The sequence below is a fragment of the Bufo bufo genome, chromosome 10, assembly GCF_905171765.1.
Source record: "Bufo bufo chromosome 10, aBufBuf1.1, whole genome shotgun sequence".
In the NCBI taxonomy this organism is placed as follows: Eukaryota; Metazoa; Chordata; class Amphibia; order Anura; family Bufonidae; genus Bufo; species Bufo bufo.
The window spans coordinates 22,461,820-22,481,927 of record NC_053398.1 but is presented as its reverse complement, the minus strand read 5'-3'; the positions used below and the strand labels follow the sequence as shown (position 1 = coordinate 22,481,927).

General features: G+C 47.1%; 2 protein-coding genes across 2 annotated transcripts in view; one reads left to right on the top strand and one right to left on the bottom strand.

Moving 5' to 3' along the window:
* Positions 1–19,875, top strand: part of MTCH2 (mitochondrial carrier 2) — a 27,334-nt gene extending 7,459 nt beyond the window's left edge. Inside the window, exons 2-13 of the mRNA XM_040409246.1 lie at positions 4,255–4,339; positions 6,510–6,616; positions 7,599–7,625; positions 9,368–9,421; positions 9,521–9,578; positions 13,395–13,446; positions 13,560–13,619; positions 15,030–15,123; positions 15,222–15,263; positions 17,538–17,605; positions 17,687–17,762; positions 19,647–19,875. Coding sequence (XP_040265180.1) covers positions 4,255–4,339; positions 6,510–6,616; positions 7,599–7,625; positions 9,368–9,421; positions 9,521–9,578; positions 13,395–13,446; positions 13,560–13,619; positions 15,030–15,123; positions 15,222–15,263; positions 17,538–17,605; positions 17,687–17,762; positions 19,647–19,733 — 810 coding nt within the window. The 3' untranslated portion in view covers positions 19,734–19,875. The remainder of the gene's footprint in view (positions 1–4,254; positions 4,340–6,509; positions 6,617–7,598; positions 7,626–9,367; positions 9,422–9,520; positions 9,579–13,394; positions 13,447–13,559; positions 13,620–15,029; positions 15,124–15,221; positions 15,264–17,537; positions 17,606–17,686; positions 17,763–19,646) is intronic.
* Positions 931–2,030, bottom strand: LOC120980254 (basic phospholipase A2 Vb-2-like). Its single transcript, XM_040409247.1, has one exon. It carries the CDS (start codon positions 1,929–1,931, stop codon positions 1,242–1,244), a length of 690 nt encoding a protein of 229 aa, XP_040265181.1. The 5' UTR covers positions 1,932–2,030; the 3' UTR covers positions 931–1,241.
* Positions 19,876–20,108: the final 233 nt, after the last annotated feature.

Sequence of the window (20,108 nt, the reverse complement as noted above, 5' to 3'; positions counted from 1 at the left end):
ATCCGTAGTGCTTTCGTGGGTTTCCGTTCCGTGCTTCCGTTCCGCACCGCACCTCCGGATCTGCGGACCCATTCAAGTGCGGTCCGCAATATGGCAACGGAACCCATACATTCGTGTGAACAAGCCCTAAGGCCTCCTGCACACAAATGTGTGCTGCCCGTTGCCGCATTTGCGGATCCGCAATACACGGGCGCGGTTCCATGGGCATTCTGCATCACAGATGCGGACCCATTCACCTCAATGGGTCCACAAATCCGGAGCTGCGGAACGGAAGCACGGAACAGAAACCCACGGAAGCACTACGGAGTGCTTCCGTGGGGTTTCGTCGCGTACTTCCGTTCCACAAAAAGATAGAACATGTCCTATCTTTTTTGCGGAACGGCCGGATCGCGGACCCATTAAAGTGAATCTGCACGTTCAGCCATCATGGTGTGTATTTTTTAGGGAGGGTAGGGGGAGAAATCTGGTTATCTGTAGCCGGCCTGTATTATAAGGTGGGCATCTCCAATGCAGTGGGTGCTGTTGGGAGCACACCACCAGAAAAGCACTGCGTAGTGACATCACCCTTGGCTGGCCCACTTGCATGACATCATCACTCAGACATGGAGATGGAGATGGAACAAACTTTATTCTTTTGAGCTTTTAGATTTTTTTTTTTCCCCTCCTCCCCTTCTCGCCGCCCTCGCCCATTAGACAGATGAGATAATATTTGCAGACATCATTAAAAATGTATTATTTTTTTTCAACAATCCACTTTAATTCCTGCTAATTAAAGGGACAATTTAAGCTTCAGATATCGATGGACCTATCCTCATCTATCCTAATCTGTGGGGGACTGATACCCCCAGCACCCCCCCACCAATTCTTGGGGGTCTGACACCCTGCACCCATCAACGATCAGCTGTTTTGGGCACCCACAGCGCAGGAAATGATACAGTTTACAGTAGGTTCCGTACACACTCTCGTTTCCTGTGCTTCCTGAATGGGAGCGGAGCTGCAGTACCCCAGAACGGCCACTACATGGAGTCGTGCTTCCCTCTCCATAAACTGAATAGTTTCCCTCACTGACTACTGCCCGAAACATCTGAGCGGTGGGGGGTGCAGGGTGTCGGACCCCCACCGCTCTGATATTGATGACCTAGCCTGAGGATAGGTCATCAATATCGAAGTCCTGGAAAAACACTTTAACATCTAAAAACTTCATGCACATTATTAATTTAATGCACCGAGTCCTTCCGGTATTATATCCACAGAGGAGACGCGTCGACGCCTTGCCACTCTTCACCCTTTTCGGACTTCTGTCTTCTTCTCCATCTCTTCTTCCTGCTCTTGGCGGTGCTGCCGTCTGGGTCGGTCAGGTTCTGGGTCTGCTGTAGTATAGCCGTGAGGTTTGGGTGAAGTTCTGGGCAGGCGTCATGAGGACCAACACACATGTCCTTCTTGTTATAGAAGAAATGCTTCCTCTTGGGCTTCGCCTCGGTCAGACATTCCGCAAACTGCTTGTCGCACTCGCAGGCCATCCGGCCGCACACGGTGGAGGAATGGCATTGCGTCTGGGTCTCGCCACACGAAAAATTATAGAATTGCCACTTTACCTTACTGTGGCACTGCAGGTCCAGCCTGGAATAGCGGTAGCAGCAGTCATGGAGAAGACAACATCTGTCCACGTCGTCGACGGCCGCTCCCGTCCCTCCCGTGCCGCAGTAGCAACCGTACAGGTTGATGCCTAGCAGGGGCACTTTGAGCCTGCTTCTGTAGCACCACAGGGTGACCAGCAGATCCAACACACCACGTTTCTGACGAACGGGGGCGCCGGTGCCACCACGGATCGTCCTGCACTGGAGGTAACATGTCCAGACCAAGATAAAGAGCACAAACTTGTTCATGTCAGATCCAAGACCGGATACTTCTGTGGAGATAGATATGGGCATTTCCGTTAATCTACATGGAACCTGTACAAGCCCTTAAAGGGATTGTCCAGGATTAGAAAAACATGGCTGCTTTCTTCTAAAAACCAATATCTCGCCTGTCCACGAGCTGTATGTGGTATGGGCGCTAATTTTAGAAGAAAGCAGCCATGTTTTTTCTAATCACGGACCCTTCAAATGAAGATATTGTCCAAAAGGTATAAATACAGACTGTGTGCAAAAGCAATGGGATACTTGGCAGACGTGTTCCTGTAGCTTTAGCTTACTGAGGTGTCACACTGGCATTGAGTAGCTGAGAAGGGCAGCTTTCTGTAACCTACTGTCAAGTTAACAAGGAATACAGAGTAGTAGGCTTCTGAAGTCGGCTTATAGACCACCTAGGACACGCCAAAGCCCCCCACTGAGGTATAGATAAGTGAATTGTTGTGCAAGGCCCTGGACTGAGCTATTTTCTTGAAGAGCCTCGGTGGGGACTTGCCGATTGGGGACACGTCACCGAAGAGGCCACTCACTGGCTGCAGCGGCGCACGCGACCTTGTTCATGCAGAAGTAGACAGACGGGGACTAGAAGTGCAGTGAAGGCATCCCAGGAGCTACAGAATCAGAATAGAGCAGGTACCGTAAGTATCAATCGAGTAATAAAAAAAAAAAAAAAAACCCTAGACAACCCTTTAAGAGGCATCTGTCAGCAGTTTTGTCCCTATGACACTGGCTGACCTGTTACATGTGCGCTTGGCAGCTGAAGGCATCTGTGCTGTTCCCATGTTCCTATGTGTCCTCATTGCTGAGAAACATTATGTTTTAATATATGCAAATGAGCCTCTGCGTTGTCTAAGGTTTTTATTTTTTTTATTATTACTCGATCGATACTTACGGTACCTGCTCTATTCTGATTCTGTAGCTCCTGGGATGCCTTCACTGCACTTCTAGTCCCCGTCTGTCTACTTCTGCATGGACAAGGTCGCGTGCGCCGCTGCAGCCAGTGAGTGGCCTCTTCGGTGACGTGTCGCCACCGAGGCTCTTCATTGGCTGCTACAGTGCACGTGACCCTGCCCAGGCAGAAGTTGCCAGATGGGGACCAGAATGGATCGGCGAGTAGCAGATAAGTATCGCTGTCTTCACGTGTACCACTTTAAATTCCCCAGACTCAGCCCTTACAATCTAATCTGCACCCAACCTATCCCAATTGCCAATGAACCAGTTGTCCTCCTGTCCCCTGGTGCGCTCACCACTCCACCCACCAGTACCAGTAGTAGATAAGACGGCACAGTACCTATGGGGCGCTTCTCTGAGATGCTCTTGGGTGAAGCTTCCGTTCTTCTCTGCAGTTTGTCAGAATCCTCCTGCCTTCTATATATGGTTTACGTTCGAGTCACGAAAAGGTTTCCTCACACCATTAACCCGTCACGTGCCACGTACCTACTGCATAGGTCCGCCCGGTACAATATAATCGTGGTTTTGACGTTTCCATCTATCGCAACCCGCCGCCGCTCCTAACGTTGCAGATGCCGGAGCAGATGATTACAGGTTTGGGGGCTTTTATTTTCTAACCCTGCGATCCCTTCCATGAAAGGGTTACCCTGCGAGGTCGTCTTGTGGCGTGGCCTGTTTGGCAAGTCCTAGAGCGTCAGTCACTAAATATAACAAGCTTGGTTTTCATACCCATTAATTTCATCTGCCTTGGCCGGGATCCCTGGACAAAGTTGGATTTGAAGACCTAAGATGAACTTCAGTGTCTTTGATGACTTTTGCCTTTTTGTTTTTGTTGACTTTTCCTCCTTCCCCTTTTTTTTTTTTTATATTAAATGGGTAACAGCCATTTAAAGGGGAACTCCAGAATCCTTCAGTTTACCTGTCTGTATGATGGCCTTTTAAAATTGAGTGATATCCTCAAAGAGTGGCAGAACCTACTAAACTGCGGGGCACGGATTGGAAAAATGTCTGCATTACATGGTCCTTTTCAGAGCTGCTGACTGGCTGAGAGGGGTCATGTGATAAACCATGTGACTACAGAACCAGGAAGTTCTTTCGTTCTTGTCCCTCGTGTTTGTACCCTACGGGGGTCAGTAGATAACCCAGTATTATGCAGATGTCCTTATCTTAATAGGCCTGTCTGGGACCATGTTCTTACTAGAGTCATGGCTACTGTATAAAATGGAAGCTATGCCCTTGTGGTGGGCATCGACGGGCCCCATTGATTTTAACGGGGTCCATATGGGTTCCATCAGGGTTTCAGTCCTTTATTAATGCACTCATGTAATAAGCAATCCGCATGGTGTAGCGTTGACCGTACGTCTTCATGGACTGTGCTGCTTTTGCATTCTAGGTGGGACACGAGCCGCTGCCTCCGACGTTGGGAAGGAACCTTTTTGGACGTCAGGTGTACCAGCTCCCTGGATTTTTTGCCTATGGTGAGTGTCCTGTGAAATCTGTGCAGGCGTCAACAGAAAACGACAGAACAAAGTAACATGGAGACAATCGACAGTGTGAACTGAGAGTAAAGGCAATTTAAAGGGTTTTTCATTGACTTAAATACCGATGACCTATCCTCGGGATAGGTCCGACACCCGGGACCCCCGCCAGTCAGCTGTTCAAGAAGGCAGCGATGCTTGCAGTAGCACCGCGGCGTTCACCGGTCACACGGCCTAGGTGCAGGTCAGCCCCATAGAAGGGAATGTATACAGCCGCTATACAATGTACTGCACTGTGCTTGGTGATCACAGAGAACGCCGGTGCCTTCTCAAACTGCTGATTGGCAGGGGTCCTGGGTGCTGGACCCCCACCGATCAGATACTGATGACCTTTGTAGGGGATAGGCCATCAGTATTTAAATCTCAGAAAACCGCAGGTACAGGTACAGATATTTATCTCACTTACTACAGACCCACTAAAGGACCTCTTTAATAAGAGTTTAATGTAAGCTTAAAGGGTTTCTGTCACCCCATTAAACCGTTTTTTTTTTTTTCTTTAATAATAATCCCTATAGTGCGATCTCATGATACATAATCAAATTAATAATTTTGGTTCAGTAGATTTTGCTAAAAAACGATTTTTAAAATATGCTAATTACCTTGCTACCAGCAAGTAGGGCGGCTACTTGCTGGTAGCAGCCGCATCCTCCGATGGTAATGACGCCCCCTCGGCATGCTGATTGACAGGGCCAGGGAAGGTAATCCTCCTCTGCTGGCGCTGTTAGAATTTGAAATCTCGCGCCTGCGCCGTACCTGGCTTCAATCGTTGGTGGTATAGTGTTAATAATTGTAATTTTGATAACAATTATTTATTGTTTTTTAGTCCCATTTCGTTGGTGGTTTTTGTGGCAGCATGGTTATTACATACATACTTACCTGATTCGAGCATCCAGCGACGTCATCCAGACTCTCCGGCTCCTTCCAGCGATGCCGGCGTCTTCTCTTCCGGGTGTATGCGATGACGTCATCGACGCAGGCGCATTGAGGATAGAGTGGTCGAGCGAGCGGCCGCCTCTCAGTGCGCCTGCGCCGATTGAAGCCAGGTACGGCGCAGGCGCGAGATTTCAAATTCTAACAGCGCCAGCACAGAAAGATTCCCTTCCCTGGCCCTGTCAATCATGTTGCCGAGGGGGCGTCATTACCAGAGGAGGATGCGGCTGCTACCAGCAAGTAGACGCCCTACTTGCTGGTAGCAAGGTAATTAGCATATTTTAAAAATCGTTTTTTATCAAAATCTACTGAACCAAAATTATTAATTTGATTATGTATCATGAGATCGCACTATAGGGATTATTATTAAAGAAAAAAAAAAAACGGTTTAATGGGGTGACAGAAACCCTTTAATACAAGCTTGATATCATTTTATTTTTGAACCTATTAAACTTAATTAAATTACTGACTTGATAAAGGGCGGTATTTTAGGTGTGGTTTGGGCGGTGGTTATGGGTGGAATGGGCATGGTTATGGGTGGAATGGGCATGGTTATGGGTGGCTGAAAAGGGGCGTGGTCACTTTAATTTTGAGTTTGACGCGTTGTGTCTCCCTATACTACTTTGGTGCATGATTAAAGAGATTATACAGGATATGAAAAACATGGCTACTTTCTTCCAGAATCAGTGCCACACTTGCCCATGTGTTGTGACTGGCATTGCCGCTCAGGTCCAGTGAAGAGAATAGGCCTGAGCGCCAATACCACACACAACTTGCAGACAGGCGTGGAACTGCTTTTGGAAGAAGCCATGTTGTTGGAATCCTGTACAACCCCTTTAATAAAGCAAAGTGTTTGAGTTCTTTAATATTGTATGTAACATTATATACAGACATGGTCTTATATTCCTTCCCATGAGACCTGCAAGGCTGTATATTAACAAACCTGAATTAGCCATAAGCTCCATAGACCTGACTGGTGACGGCTGCAGTCCTTGTTGCCATCTGCCCTCATCATCTCCTCCTCTTTGGGGTTGTCAGCCGCCACCACCTCCAGCTGCAGCCCCTTGGTCATGGAGCAAGCTTCCTTTCGGCGTGCCGTGAATGTCATTGAGAAGTGTTCTCAGAATTTGAGTTCCTCACCCGCCGATGGGCCTGTAACCTATCCGTGTATGTATTGCAGCAAAACACATCATTCATGTTGATGGCAAGAGAGGACTCTTCAAGGGCTTGACTCCCCGACTGTGCGCTGGGGCGGTGGGCACTGTGGTGCATAGCAAAGTCTTGCAGGTAACGGTTGCTAATACCAATGGCACATACCAGCTGATGATCGGGTCGCTGGGCATTATGTGGAGGTGCATTATTAGGACATGGGCCGCCTGATTGCGTTATGTTTGGATGCTGCATTGTGCTGTTAGAGGGCTGTCTCCTCTGCGCTCACCTGGACGCAGAGCCATGAACTGGAAATTAATATATATATATTGGGGAATTTTTATGACTGGTGTCTCATATGACTGTCTTAATAAATTTGGCGCCTCATACACCAGCACACTTTTTTTTTTATCAAGAGGCACGTGAGCTGACATAGATCTGCTCTACAGTTTACACCAAAATCTATCAGCTGACCAAAGTACTGGCCTTTCGTTTAAAGGGGTTTTCCAGGAGTACGGTATTAGCCATTCTGTGGTCATTTTCAGATGAGTGGGGATTTGACCTCCGACCCTGCTGCCATACTCCAGTGAGCGTATAGTGGTCGTGCTTGGTATTGCAGCTCAGGTCCATTCACTTGAATGGTACTGAGAGGCACATAGGCCACTGAACGATGAACTTGACGTCACAGGCAAAGGAAGGGGCCGCAGCATCTGCAAACAGCTGATCGCTGGGGGTCCTGGGAGTCTGACCCCCATTGATCTGATATTGATGACTTAGCCTATGTATACTTGCACTTAGGCCATGTGATCGATCAGCGTGACGTCACTGGCCTAGGAAGAGGCACCATGGCTTCTTCCGCTGGGTTGCTATGAGTCGGGCCCCCACTGATCAGATATTGATGACCTGTCCTGTGCATAGATCATGAATATTGTGCTCCTGGAAAACCCCTTTAAGCACTGACCACTTTTGCAGTAGTGCTGTGCTGTGTGCGTAAATGGGATGGCAGAAAACTGGCACAAAGGTCATGATGGATCCCTCCTCCCCCATAGTATTTGTACAGGAAAGTTAGTGTAATGTCCTTTTCACTTTTGCTAATGCCATTTCTTCTTCCCTTTCTCAGCGCTACCAGAATCAGAATCAGATGGAGGTAAGTCACTTACTTTAGGGATTTAATGAAAGGGAGAAAATGAACGTTGTCTAATAGCTTATTAGGGAATTCGCAGTTCCCTGTTCAGGACCCATCTCTAGGTGGCGGACTCGGCATGACCACGCAATACATTATCAGTCCATTGATTACAATGGCAATGCTTTTATCTCCTCTACATTAGTGCTGCAGAATAATTGAACACTTGGTACCAAGTTCTCCCCAGTTGATCACTGGGAAAGGGCGAGTCTTCCCAGTGATCAGATCAGTGGTTAGTTGATAGCAGCTATTGATTTTGGAATATCTCCAGTTCACAGCTGTTGGGAGGTTCGTTTTAAGACGTTGTGCCAAGTTATACAGTTATCCCTGACCTACAAGATAGGAGAGAGAAGGGTCCTACCGCTGGTAGATAATATCGAGTCCTGTGCCCCCATGAATGGAGCAGCTGGACCATATTAATGCAGCACTGTACACGGCTATCCCCGGCAGTCCTAGAGAGAATCAATGGAGCGGCAGCAGAGAGGCAACCTGCTAATCCATTGATACATGGGCACGGGCCAAGCAGTTGGAACCCCAGCAATGCCATACTTATCCGCATACTTGTTCCTTTCAGATGCTAAGAAATACTTGAAGGCTTCATATGTCACAGTACAGACAAACTTTACATCTTGGAAGTCCCTATTACACGGGCAGACCGAGCAGATGATTGTCGGGAGGGAAGCGTTCTCTCCTGTCAATCGCCTACTCGCTGGAGGAGGAGACCGCTGCTATTACTTGCAGCAATCCCCTCCTCAATACAGGGATGAGCGATCGCTAATGCATATATACTTTCATTGTTTGCCTTCGGCCTCATGCACACGTTGTTTTTGTCCGCATTCAAGTTGCAGTTTTGGCGGCTCAGATGCGGACCCATTCACTTCAATAGGGCTGCAAGAGATGCGGACAGCACTCTGTGTGCTGTCCGCATCCGTTTCTCTGTTCCGTGGCCCCTCAAAAAAAAAATATATAACCTGTCCTATTCTTGTCCGCGCTTTGTGGACAAGAATAGGCAGTTATATTAAAGGATGTCCGTGCCAATCCGCAAATTGCGGAACGCACATGGATGCCATCCATGTTTTGCGGATCCGCTGCGTGTGCATGTAGCCTTCAGCAGAGCGCTTATTACATGACACGATCTGCCAGCAAACTGTGAGGTTTCAAAAGATCGTGATTACCCGATGAACAATTGTTTGCTCGTTCATCGTGTAATCGGCGGCAGTATTACATTGCCAGATGAGCATTACTACAAACGCTTGTTAGCGATCATCTTACCGATTATCTGCCCGTGTAATAGAGCCTTTAGTTTGAAGCACAGCTCCACTTTTAAAGATAATTTTGCCGCTAAAATAAGCTAATGATATTGATCGGCTTCATATATCATTTTCTTTACTTATTTTGTCCTGATCTTGAATTATTTTCTTCATCTCTGGCACTAAATCCAGAGCTGCGCTCAGTAATGCTGCTTGGTGCTTTGAAATCCACGAATACAGACACGTCGCTTACATCAACAACAACCTCTGCTATCAGGCTGATCGCCCTGGGTTCTGCTCCTGGAGGTGTTATATTTAGGATTAGACCATAGAAGGCTGCACAGAGGTGGACGTGGGGTGTAAAGCATCTTCTATCCTGTAGAGGGCAATTAGGAGAGTCATTTATTTAAGTAAATTAATGTAATGTTTTATTTTGCATTCTTTTTTGTCTTCTAGGAAACTGGATCGAGACAAAAAGAAAACCCGTCCCTTGATCATGTTATCAAAGAGGTAAGCGCTCAGTAAAGGTTGGTCCTGTTCCAGTATGGCTTCCTTCTTCCTTATGTGATGGGTCCTTGACATGCGTCTGATTTCAGTTTTTTTTTTCAGACCACTAATGAGATGATTGCCCGGTCAGCTGCTACCCTCATCACACACCCCTTCCACGGTATGTCGGGCTTCTTAATGAGGAACTCAAGCCAATGCGTGAAGTCGTGCCCACTACGCCATCAGGTGGCCTACATCATAAGAGTCCTTCAGTTTGCTTTTTAGGAGTGCATAGTCTTCAGCAGTTAAAACTCTGAGCAGAAGGCACAGGAGGGGCTGCAGCCTGACTATGCAAGTCATGGGCAATGTGCTGCAAGCGGAAACTCACTGATAAGAGGGGCAGAGGTAATTGGTTGGCAGCAGTCTCATACACACAATGCAGAGGTTTTTGCACCGCACTGGTTTTGCGGTGTGGATTTTAAATCTGCAGCATGTCAGTGTATGCCACGGATTTCACCCTTTGCAATGCAATGAGGATGTAGGACCCTGAACCCAGAATTTTTATATTAATAGCCTATCTTCTGGATAGGCCATCATTATAAAATTAGTGGGGGTCCAACCCCGTGCACCGCTGCAGGTCAGCTGTTTCAGAGTACCTGGAACTACACAGCTCCATTCTTTGGGCAGCGGATGAAGTTTGCACCTGGAGCTCTGCTCCCATTCACTTCAATGGGCGCGCAACACTCCACAGCACGTTCACTGCACAATGGAACGGAGCTGTGTAGTTCCAGCGCTGTAGCTACTCTGAAACGGCTGATCGTCAGGTGTGTGGGGTGTCAGACCCCCACCGGGATCATATGACAGGTGGAAGCGTATAAAAACAGGGGTCCACCACCCAGACGGCGCCAAACCTTGTGGAGTCCCGGAATTATTATGGCATTATCCAGTCAGGTAAATAAAGCCAAATGGTGAGTTATGTCTTTATTACTGCTTTTAGCTGTTTTGTACTTGCTTACACTGCTCCTGATGAAGGGATGGTTTGTATTCCCCCGAAACGCGTTGAGCCCACCTGTGATTTTTAAAGAAATAAAAAGAGGAAAAAAAGCACCCGAAGTGTTGGACACGGCCGTGTTTATTTCCTACAATGCTACAAACGATCTTGGCGGGGGGGGGGGGGAGGTTCGGTCCTTGGGTGTCTTGAGCTTCATCCCATTGACCCCCTCCTCAGTGAAGTAAGTCACCGTCATTTCATTTGATTAAGATTGGTTTTATTGATTCCGCAAGAACAATACGACATATTAGCATTTTAACATCTATTCTCCTTTGATTTTACTTTATTGTTACACTTTTAGTCCTGGTTCCGGGACCCCACAAGGTTTGGCGCCGTCTGGGTGGTGGACCCCTGTTTTTATATGCTTCCACTTTTCATTTATGCAGTAGCTTGCCCTACGCCTCCAGCCACCCCTTGGCAGCCTCCGCCTTTATCCTATATTATATATCTCTTTTAGGCTACTTTCACACTAGCGTTCGGGGCTCCGCTTGTGAGTTCCGTTTGAAGGCTCTCACAAGCGGCCCCGAACGGATCCGTACTGCCCCAATGCATTCTGAGTGGATGCGGATCCGCTCAGAATGCATCAGTTTGGCACCGTTTGGCCTCCGCTCCGCTCAGCAGGCGGACACCCGAACGCAGCTTGCAGCGTTTTCGTGTCCGCCTGGCCGTGCGGAGCCAAACGGATCCGTCCAGACTTACAATGCAAGTCAATGGGGACGGATCCGTTTGACATTGACACAATATGGTGCAATTTCAAACGGATCCGTCCCCCATTGACTTTCAATGTAAAGTCAAGATTATACCATCAGATCGGAGTTTTCTCCAATCCGATGGTATATTTTAACTTGAAGCGTCCCCATCACCATGGGAACGCCTCAATGTTAGAATATACCATCGGATTTGAGTTACATCGTGAAACTCAAATCCGACAGTATATTCTAACACAGAGGCGTTCCCATGGTGATGGGGACGCTTCAAGTTAGAATATAATGAGAACTGTGTACATGACTGCCCCCTGCTGCCTGGCAGGTGCTGCCAGGCAGCAGGGGGCAGACCCCCCCCCCTCCTGTATTTAACTTATTGGTGGCCAGTGGGGCCCCCCCTCCCTCCCCAGTATTAATTGTAAGCAGTGCGGCCCCCCTCCCTCTATATTCATCGGTGGCCAGTGCGGATATTAAATATGAGCAGTGCGGTCTCCCCCTCCCTCCCTCCCCAGTATTAAATATGAGCAGTGCGGTCTCCCCCTCCCTCCCTCCCCAGTATTAAATATGAGCAGTGCGGTCTCCCCCTCCCTCCCTCCCCAGTATTAAATATGAGCAGTGCGGTCTCCCCCTCCCTCCCTCCCCAGTATTAAATATGAGCAGTGCGGTCTCCCCCTCCCTCCCTCCCCAGTATTAAATATGAGCAGTGCGGTCTCCCCCTCCCTCCCTCCCCAGTATTAAATATGAGCAGTGCGGTCTCCCCCTCCCTCTATTCATTGGTGGCCAGTGCGGATTCAAAGTATTGTGATCAGTGCGGCCTCTCCTCTCGACCCCCCCCCCCCCCCATCATTGGTGGCAGCGGAGAGTACCGATCGGAGTCCCAGTTTAAATCGCTGGGGCTCCGATCGGTTACCATGGCAGCCAAGACGCTATTGCAGTCTTGGCTGCCATGGTTACTTAGCAACAAATAGCAGCATTATACTTACCTGAAGAGCTGCGATCTATGTGACCGGCCGGGAGCTCCTCCTACTGGTAAGTGACAGGTCTATAGGCAATGCGCCGCACAGACCTGTCACTTTACCAGTAGGAGGAGCTCCCGGCCGGTCACATAGATCGCAGCTCTTCAGGTAAGTATAATGCTGCTATTTGTTGCTAAGTAACCATGGCAGCCAAGACTGCAATAGCGTCTTGGCTGCCATGGTAACCGATCGGAGCCCCAGCGATTTAAACTGGGACTCCGATCGGTACTCTCCGCTGCCACCAATGATGGGGGGGGGGGGGGGGGTCGAGAGGAGAGGCCGCACTGATCACAATACTTTGAATCCGCACTGGCCACCAATGAATAGAGGGAGGGGGAGGCCGCACTGCTCATATTTAATACTGGGGAGGGAGGGAGGGGGAGACCGCACTGCTCATATTTAATACTGGGGAGGGAGGGGGAGACCGCACTGCTCATATTTAATACTGGGGAGGGAGGGAGGGGGAGACCGCACTGCTCATATTTAATACTGGGGAGGGAGGGAGGGAGGGGGAGACCGCACTGCTCATATTTAATATCCGCACTGGCCACCGATGAATATAGAGGGAGGGGGGCCGCACTGCTTACAATTAATACTGGGGAGGGAGGGGGGGCCGCACTGGCCACCAATAAGTTAAATACAGGAGGGGGGGGGGGGGGGGTCTGCCCCCTGCTGCCTGGAAGCACCTGCCAGGCAGCAGGGGGCAGTCATGTACACAGTTCTCAGTATATTCTAACTTGAAGCGTCCCCATCACCATGGGAACGCTTCTGTGTTTAGAATATACTGTCGGATCTGAGTTTTCCGAAGTGAAAAATCAGATCTGAAATAAACTGTTATGCAAACGGATCCGTTCTGAACGGATGCAAGCGTTTGCATTATAGGAGCGGATCCGTCTGATGAAACATCAGACGGATCCGCTCCGAACGCTAGTGTGAAAGTAGCCTTAGTCGTTTCCCTCTTGGCGCCCTCCTTTGTTGCCTCAAATACCCTCTTCCAGTCTCGAGAGGAGGGTGTCTTTGACCAACACTCATTTTTAATTTTGTTTATCATAGGACAGGCCATTGATATTAATATCTTGGGCTACTAATGGATTGTTTTTGTTACCATCATGTAGGTGTGACAGATTACGAAGACATTGACGCACACTAACATGTGCGCTTCCAAATTTTAGGTTGACCAATTGAGTGTATTGGATTAACGCGTATCTTCTCCTCTTCATTTGCAGTGATCACACTACGGTGTATGGTCCAGTTCATTGGGAGAGAGACCAAATATGAGTATGTGTCAGCCTGATACAATTCTCTTGATGCCAAGAGCCGCAGTGCACATTGATGGCAGTGACTATTGCTGTGTCTCTGATGTAATCTCTGACTCTGATGATCTTTTTCAGTGGGGTGTTCGGCTCCATAGTGACGATATACAGAGAGGAAGGACTGCTGGGATTTTTTGCGTGAGTTCCTATTCTGTACTTGTGTATCTGTATGTTTCCTGACCATCTAAGGCTACTTTCACACTGGCGTTTAGGCTTTCCGTTTGTGAGATCCGCTCAGGGCGCGGTCCAAAACGGATCAGTTTGCATTCTAATGCCTTCTGAATGGAAAAGGATCCGCTCAGAAGGCATCAGTTCAGTCTCCATTCCTCTGGAGGCTGCTTGCAGCGTTTTGGTGTCCGTCTGATTTAAACTGAGCCAAACGGATCCGTCCTGGCACACAATGTAAGTCAATGGGGACGGATCCGTTTTCACTAACACAATCTGGCACAAAACAGATCCGTCTCCCATTGACTTTCAATGGTGTTCAAGACGGATCCGTCTTGGCCATGTTAAAGATGATACAAACGGATCCGTTCTGAACGGATGCAGACGGTTGTATTATCTGAACAGATCCATCCATGACGAGTGTGACAAATGCGAGTGTGAAAGTAGCCTAATGTGTATAGGAGGCCTCCGGATTCTCCACTGCAGCAGATGTTGGGTGAGATAAGGAATGGGCATGTTGGAGAACCTATTGTTCTCTGAGAGATAAGAAGCCGTCCGCCTCCTCTGGTTCTTCCTACTGAGAACACATGCTTTTACTTGGTTGAGCATGAGGGGATCAGGAATGATAGCTGTCAGCCCAGCGAGGGTCCTGCTGTCGGGTATCTTGTGGTGTATGGCCGGCCTTAGTCTGCTAGATTGTCCTGTTTACTCCCTGCCTGCTTGTATTCTGTATGGGTGTCCATGCTGGCATGGGCGGTGTGTCAGGAGCCCTTATTCCTGTATTACGTGTCCTTAGGATTGGCCATCCATTTGGAACCAGTGTGGGTCTGACCCACGGTACCACAGTAATCATCAAAATGAAAGGGACCCCTTCACAGCACTAGTAACACCGCACCTCTCTCAACCCTTCATTCATTTGAAAGGAGTTGAGATGCACTAAAGGAGACAGTTGCTTGAATATAAGTGTGTCCATAAAAGCCACCACTAGAGGGAGACTAATTTACAGAGCTCAAATGCAGTCAGTGGGCTCCTAAGTGCCCCCTACTAGTCATGACAAGCCAATCCATGGGGCTGAGCTGCAGTGGGAGTAGGAGGACGTACCAGTGCCACCAGTACGCTAAAGAATGATATTCATCGTCATAGGCAAAGGAAACCATTGCAGTTATTTATACCAGGCGTCAGAAGAGACGTGATAAGGCACACATTGCGTTATGCTGTGCCCATCTGAGGCATCTATCGGGACGTAGTGTGAAAAGACCCCAAGGGGCGTCAGTCTGTATCCTGTGTGAAGAGCCACGCTTAGACCATACCTATACTGACCGTGGACGTCCATTGTCACACAAATTATTTTAATTACGTTTCATCTCCTCTCTTTCTATTTAGTGGTCTGATTCCGAGACTACTCGGAGATGTGCTCTCCCTATGGATCTGTAACATGGTGGCTTTTGTCATTAACAAATACGCTCTGGAAAGTGAGGTAGGTCTGCGATATATCGCCTCCGCAGCGCCCTGTGGAGTAGGCGTTTCCACCACTTTCACACACCAGCTCACTTCCATATATTTTTCTCTTTCTAGGCAATGGTTGAGATGAAAAGCTACTCTCAAGCTGTCACTGGGGTGAGTGTAATACTGCTGTGCACCACTGGGTGGAGCACTTCATCTTGAGCTTCTCTGGGTTTTTTTTTTTACGACAGGATGAAACGCTGCTTTTATGTTAAAATAATGGCATCATGAGAGAGTGAAAGCAGAATTTTAGAAATGTTTGCAACTGTATTAAAAAGGAAAAGCTAACTTTTTTTTTTTTTTTTATGGACGTAAGTATTCAGACCCTTTGCTATGACACTTGAAATTTAGGTCTGGGGGCCTCCCATTTCTCTTGATCATCTTTGAGATGTTTCTATACCTTGAGTGGAGTCCACCTGTGATAAATTCAGCTGATTGGACATGATTTGGAAAGACACAGCTGACAATTCATATCAGAGCAAAACAAAGCCATGAGGAAGAAAGAACTGCCTGTAGAGCTCAGAGACAGGCTTGTGTGGAGGCACAGATCTGGAGAAGGGGACAAAAATCTTCTGCTGCACTGAAAGTTCTCAAGAGCACAGTGGCCTCCATAATCCTTAAAAGGAAGAAGTTTGGAACCACCAGGATTCTTCCTAGAGATGGCCGCCCCACCAAACTAAGTGATTGGGATAAAAGGACCGTGGTAAGAGAGGTGACCAAGAGCCCAATGATCATTATAGCTGAGCTTCAAAGATCCTGTGTCCAGATGGGAGAAACTTCCAGAAGGTGAACAATCAAAAAAATAAAAAATCTCTCAAGAGACTGTGATAAAGAAGATTTTCCCCCTTCGGTGAAATAGAGATCAAACTCCTTGGCCTCAATTTTTATTTTATTTTTTTGAAATTTTTTTCTTTATTCATCTCACACTTACAGAAATAAGAAAGACAAAATGCATACATTCCCGCCCACCCATCCACCTCCCTCCCCCCACAATGCCGCCATCCCCGGGAAAAAAAGTGTGTGTGTATATATATATATATATATATATAACAGTCACCCTAAGGTCTTATTATTCCTTCACCCATTCCATACTGCCCAAACCCTAAGCCATTTATCATATGAGCCTCTCTGCCTGTACAAGATGGCCTCATAGTCTTTGATTTTATTGACTAGTTTCAGCCACTGGTTGACGTGTGGAGGGGTGGCTGCAAACCAGGACCTGGAGACCAGGAGACGGGCCAAAAACATTACCCTAATAAAAAAAAAACTGTGTTGGCTTCTGTCAGTTTAAAGCCGACAGATCCCAAGGATCCACAGCTCAGGCTGGCGAGGGAGCTCCATCTGCAGTCGCCGAGCAAGAAGTTCTTGTATTGCTCCCCAATATCCATCTAGAAGAGGGCAATCCCAAAACAGATGAAGATAGTCTGCGTTCGGGCTCCCACAACGTATGCAGTTGGAGTGATCTCGTAATCCGCACCTGAAGCCACACCGGCTTTGCATATATCCTGGTGTGCATAATATTAAACTGAACAACTATGTGGTTAAAACTAAATTCTAAGCATTATGTCTGAAGGAAACCATGCGCCGTTCATCACCTGCCTGATACTATCCCTACAGTGAAGCACGATGGTGGCAGCATCATGCAGGGGGACACGGAGACTGGTCAGGGTTAAGGGAAAGCTGAATGGAGCGAGGTACAGAGATATCCTTAATGAAAACCTGATCCAGAGCACTCTGGTCCTCAGACTGGGCTAAAGGTTCACCTTCCAACATGACAATAACTAAGCACACATCCAAGACAACACAGGAGCGGCTTAGAGACACAACTCTGTGAATGTCCAGCCAGATCCCTGAACCTAATGGAACATCTCTGGAAAGACCTAGAAATGGCTGTCTACCAACGGCCCCCATCCAACCTGACAGAGCTGGAGAGGATCTGCAGAAAATCTCCAAATCCAGGTGTTCAAACCTTGTGACATCATCCCCCAAGAAGATTGGAGGCTGTAATTGCTGCCAAAGGTTCTTCAACTAAGTCCTGAGTAAAGGTCTGAATACTTATGTCAATGCAAGATTTTATTTTTTTTCAATAAATTAGCAAAGATTTCTAACATTTCGCTTTCACTTTCTCATTATGGGGGACTGAGTGCAGAATGATCAGGAAAAACTTGAACTTTATTTTTTTTTAGCACAAGGCAAAGTGAAAGGGTCTGAAGACTTTCCGAGTGCACTCTATGCTGTGTGCAGGAGGTCCAGGTTATCTAGCACTATGGAAAAAGTAGTCAATTGCCAAATTCATTGACCTGTCTATGGCCAGCTTTAGATTTCTAATTTCCATATATATAGTTTTGAGGGTGACTTGGCTTACTCATCTACTTCTTGTCTCTGCAGTTCCTGGCCAGCATGCTGACATATCCATTTGTCCTAGTGTCAAACCTCATGGCTGTGAATAACTGCGGGTCAGTATCCTCCCCTGGTGTCTGTCTGTCTGCAACTTTCTTTACTGACTTATAATGGGCGCGGATGCTTTCATCTTACAGGCTCGCTGGTGGCAGCCTTCCCTACGCCCCTGTGTACTCTTCCTGGACAGACTGCTGGAGTCAGCTCAGTAAAGAGGTAAAGAAACGTTTTATTTCTTGGCTTTTGACTGTGTCATGCTCCGCCCCCTCAAGCCCTGCACTAGTATTTCCTGGAGCCTTCATTGAAGGCATTTATCAAGTTTGGAAAGACTTCTTAGGTGCCTGAGTCATATCAGACGTTCTCATTGGTCCAGGCCCCCGAGACTCCCGCTGTTTCAAACAGCTGAGACCCGCAGCTAATGGCCGCAACCGGCAATAATGCCGATCGTGGTCATTATAGCCTTTAGATACCGTGATCAAGGGAGATCATGGCATCTAAAGGGTGAAAAACTGGGCTTCTTACCGGCATCCTCTGCAGTCAATGAGGATGCCGGTAATTGATTTCAATGCGATGGCCAACATAAGAAATGAGCAATTCTGTACAAATATTGGATCAAAAAAATCCATGATTGTTCAGAATAAAAATAAAAAAAATTGATTTTGTAGGCTCAAATACAAGCTTCAAAATCATAAAAAAAGTTAAAAAAAACATTTTTAAAAAAAAAATAAATATCAAAGTTTAAATTGCCCCCCTCTCCGTAGAAAAAAATAAATACATAAATAAAAAATATAAACATCATGGGTATCAACGCCACTGAGAACGCCCGTACTATTAAAATATAAAAATATTTTTCCAATACGGCAAATGACGTAATGGAAAAAAGGGTCAAAATGGCCAATTTGCCATTTTTTTTCATCGCTTCTAATAAAATGTGATGAAAAAGTCAAACACACTCCAAAATGGTATCAATAAAAACTACAGTTTGTCCCGCAAAAAATTAAATGGTGGCATTAGAAAGTACAACTTGTCCCGCTAAAAATAAGCCCTCATAAAGCAATGTGAACTGAAAAATTTAAAAGTTATGGTTTTAAGGAAGATGGGGAAGAAAAATGAAAAGTCAAAAAAAGGCATAGTGGACTCGGCTTCTGGCATCTTCTTGTCATACCTGATGGAGCCGAAGATCTTCCAAGACTAATGAAATTCTTTAAAAGGGTTGTCCCAGGATAGGCCACCAATGTCAGATAGGTGCGGGTCCCACCTGGGGCCTGCTCCTATTTCCAGAACGGGGCTTCCAAATTGAAGGAGAGTGCACTGCTCATGCTCAGGTGCTCTGCATTCACCGCTATGGGAGTTCACAAAATTGCCAATGAACTTGGCTGTTCTCAAAAGTCTCATAGCTGTCAATAGAGATGCATGGCCACCTCTACACTCATCTCTATGGGACTGCCATAAATAGGTGAGCTATTTTTGGAACTGCTATTTTTGGAACTTCTATAGAAGTGGATGGAAGGTAGCCGCACTTTCACGGTGTGCACTCCTTCACTCTTGAGGGCCTGTTCTGGTGGTAAGAGCGAGTCTGAGGTGGGACCCACACCCATCTAAAGTTGGTGGCATATCCTAGCGAGATGAAACAACCCCTTTAACTCTTCCACGTACAGCTGGGAGTTGCCAACAGGAGTTGTAACTGGAGGAACACTAAAGAACTGACAAAGTAAACGTCTGATAGCCCTGCACCCTCAAAATGGCATGATGCTGATGACTGGATGTTGGAAGTCCATTGAGATTATAGATAGTATGTCCTCCTTTGAAGGTTGTCTACTGGTCAGTTCCTGCTTCTCCCTTCATGCACCATCCTTTGTGGAGATACTAGTTTGCCAAGAGCAGCCAAATAAGCAGGGTCTCTCTAGGGCCAGGTTTCGGACTGGTGTTTTGGTGCAAATGAATCGCATGTTCCATAGCATGTAGCTGTACCTAGAAATTGGAGAAGGTGTCCTGGACTTTCCCTGTGTCAGTTCGGCACATCCGTTAAAGTTGTAAGAGTACGTAAGGCAGCTTTGTATACTTTGTGCAGCTGATTCTACTTTCTTTTATTTTCTTTAGGGAAACACAAATCGGGGAAACAGCCTGTTTTTCCGCAAGGTTCCTGCTGGCAAGAAATACGTCTATGAACAGAAGAGATTTTATTAACGTGAACTGCATCAGGGTCTCGGCCTGCATCTGCCGCTTTTCACTCTTCGGGGGGGAACGGGGAGAGTTTAATTTGTACACATTTTGTTTACAATTATGTATGATTTTCCTTTTTAATAAACATTCATTATTGACAGCTCAAGGCTGTGTATGGCTTTTTGTAAATGGCAGATACACAATCATTCCTCAAGTCTCCTGCTCCCTCAGATGTCCTTTTATCTCATATATAGATAGGATAGGTCATCAATATCAGATCGATTGGGGGGGGGGGGGTCAGACTTCTGGGACCCCCACCGATCAGCTGTTTGAAGAGGCTGCGGCCACTACCGTTGCCTGTGACGTCATGTTCATCGTTCAGTGGCCTATGTGCCTCTC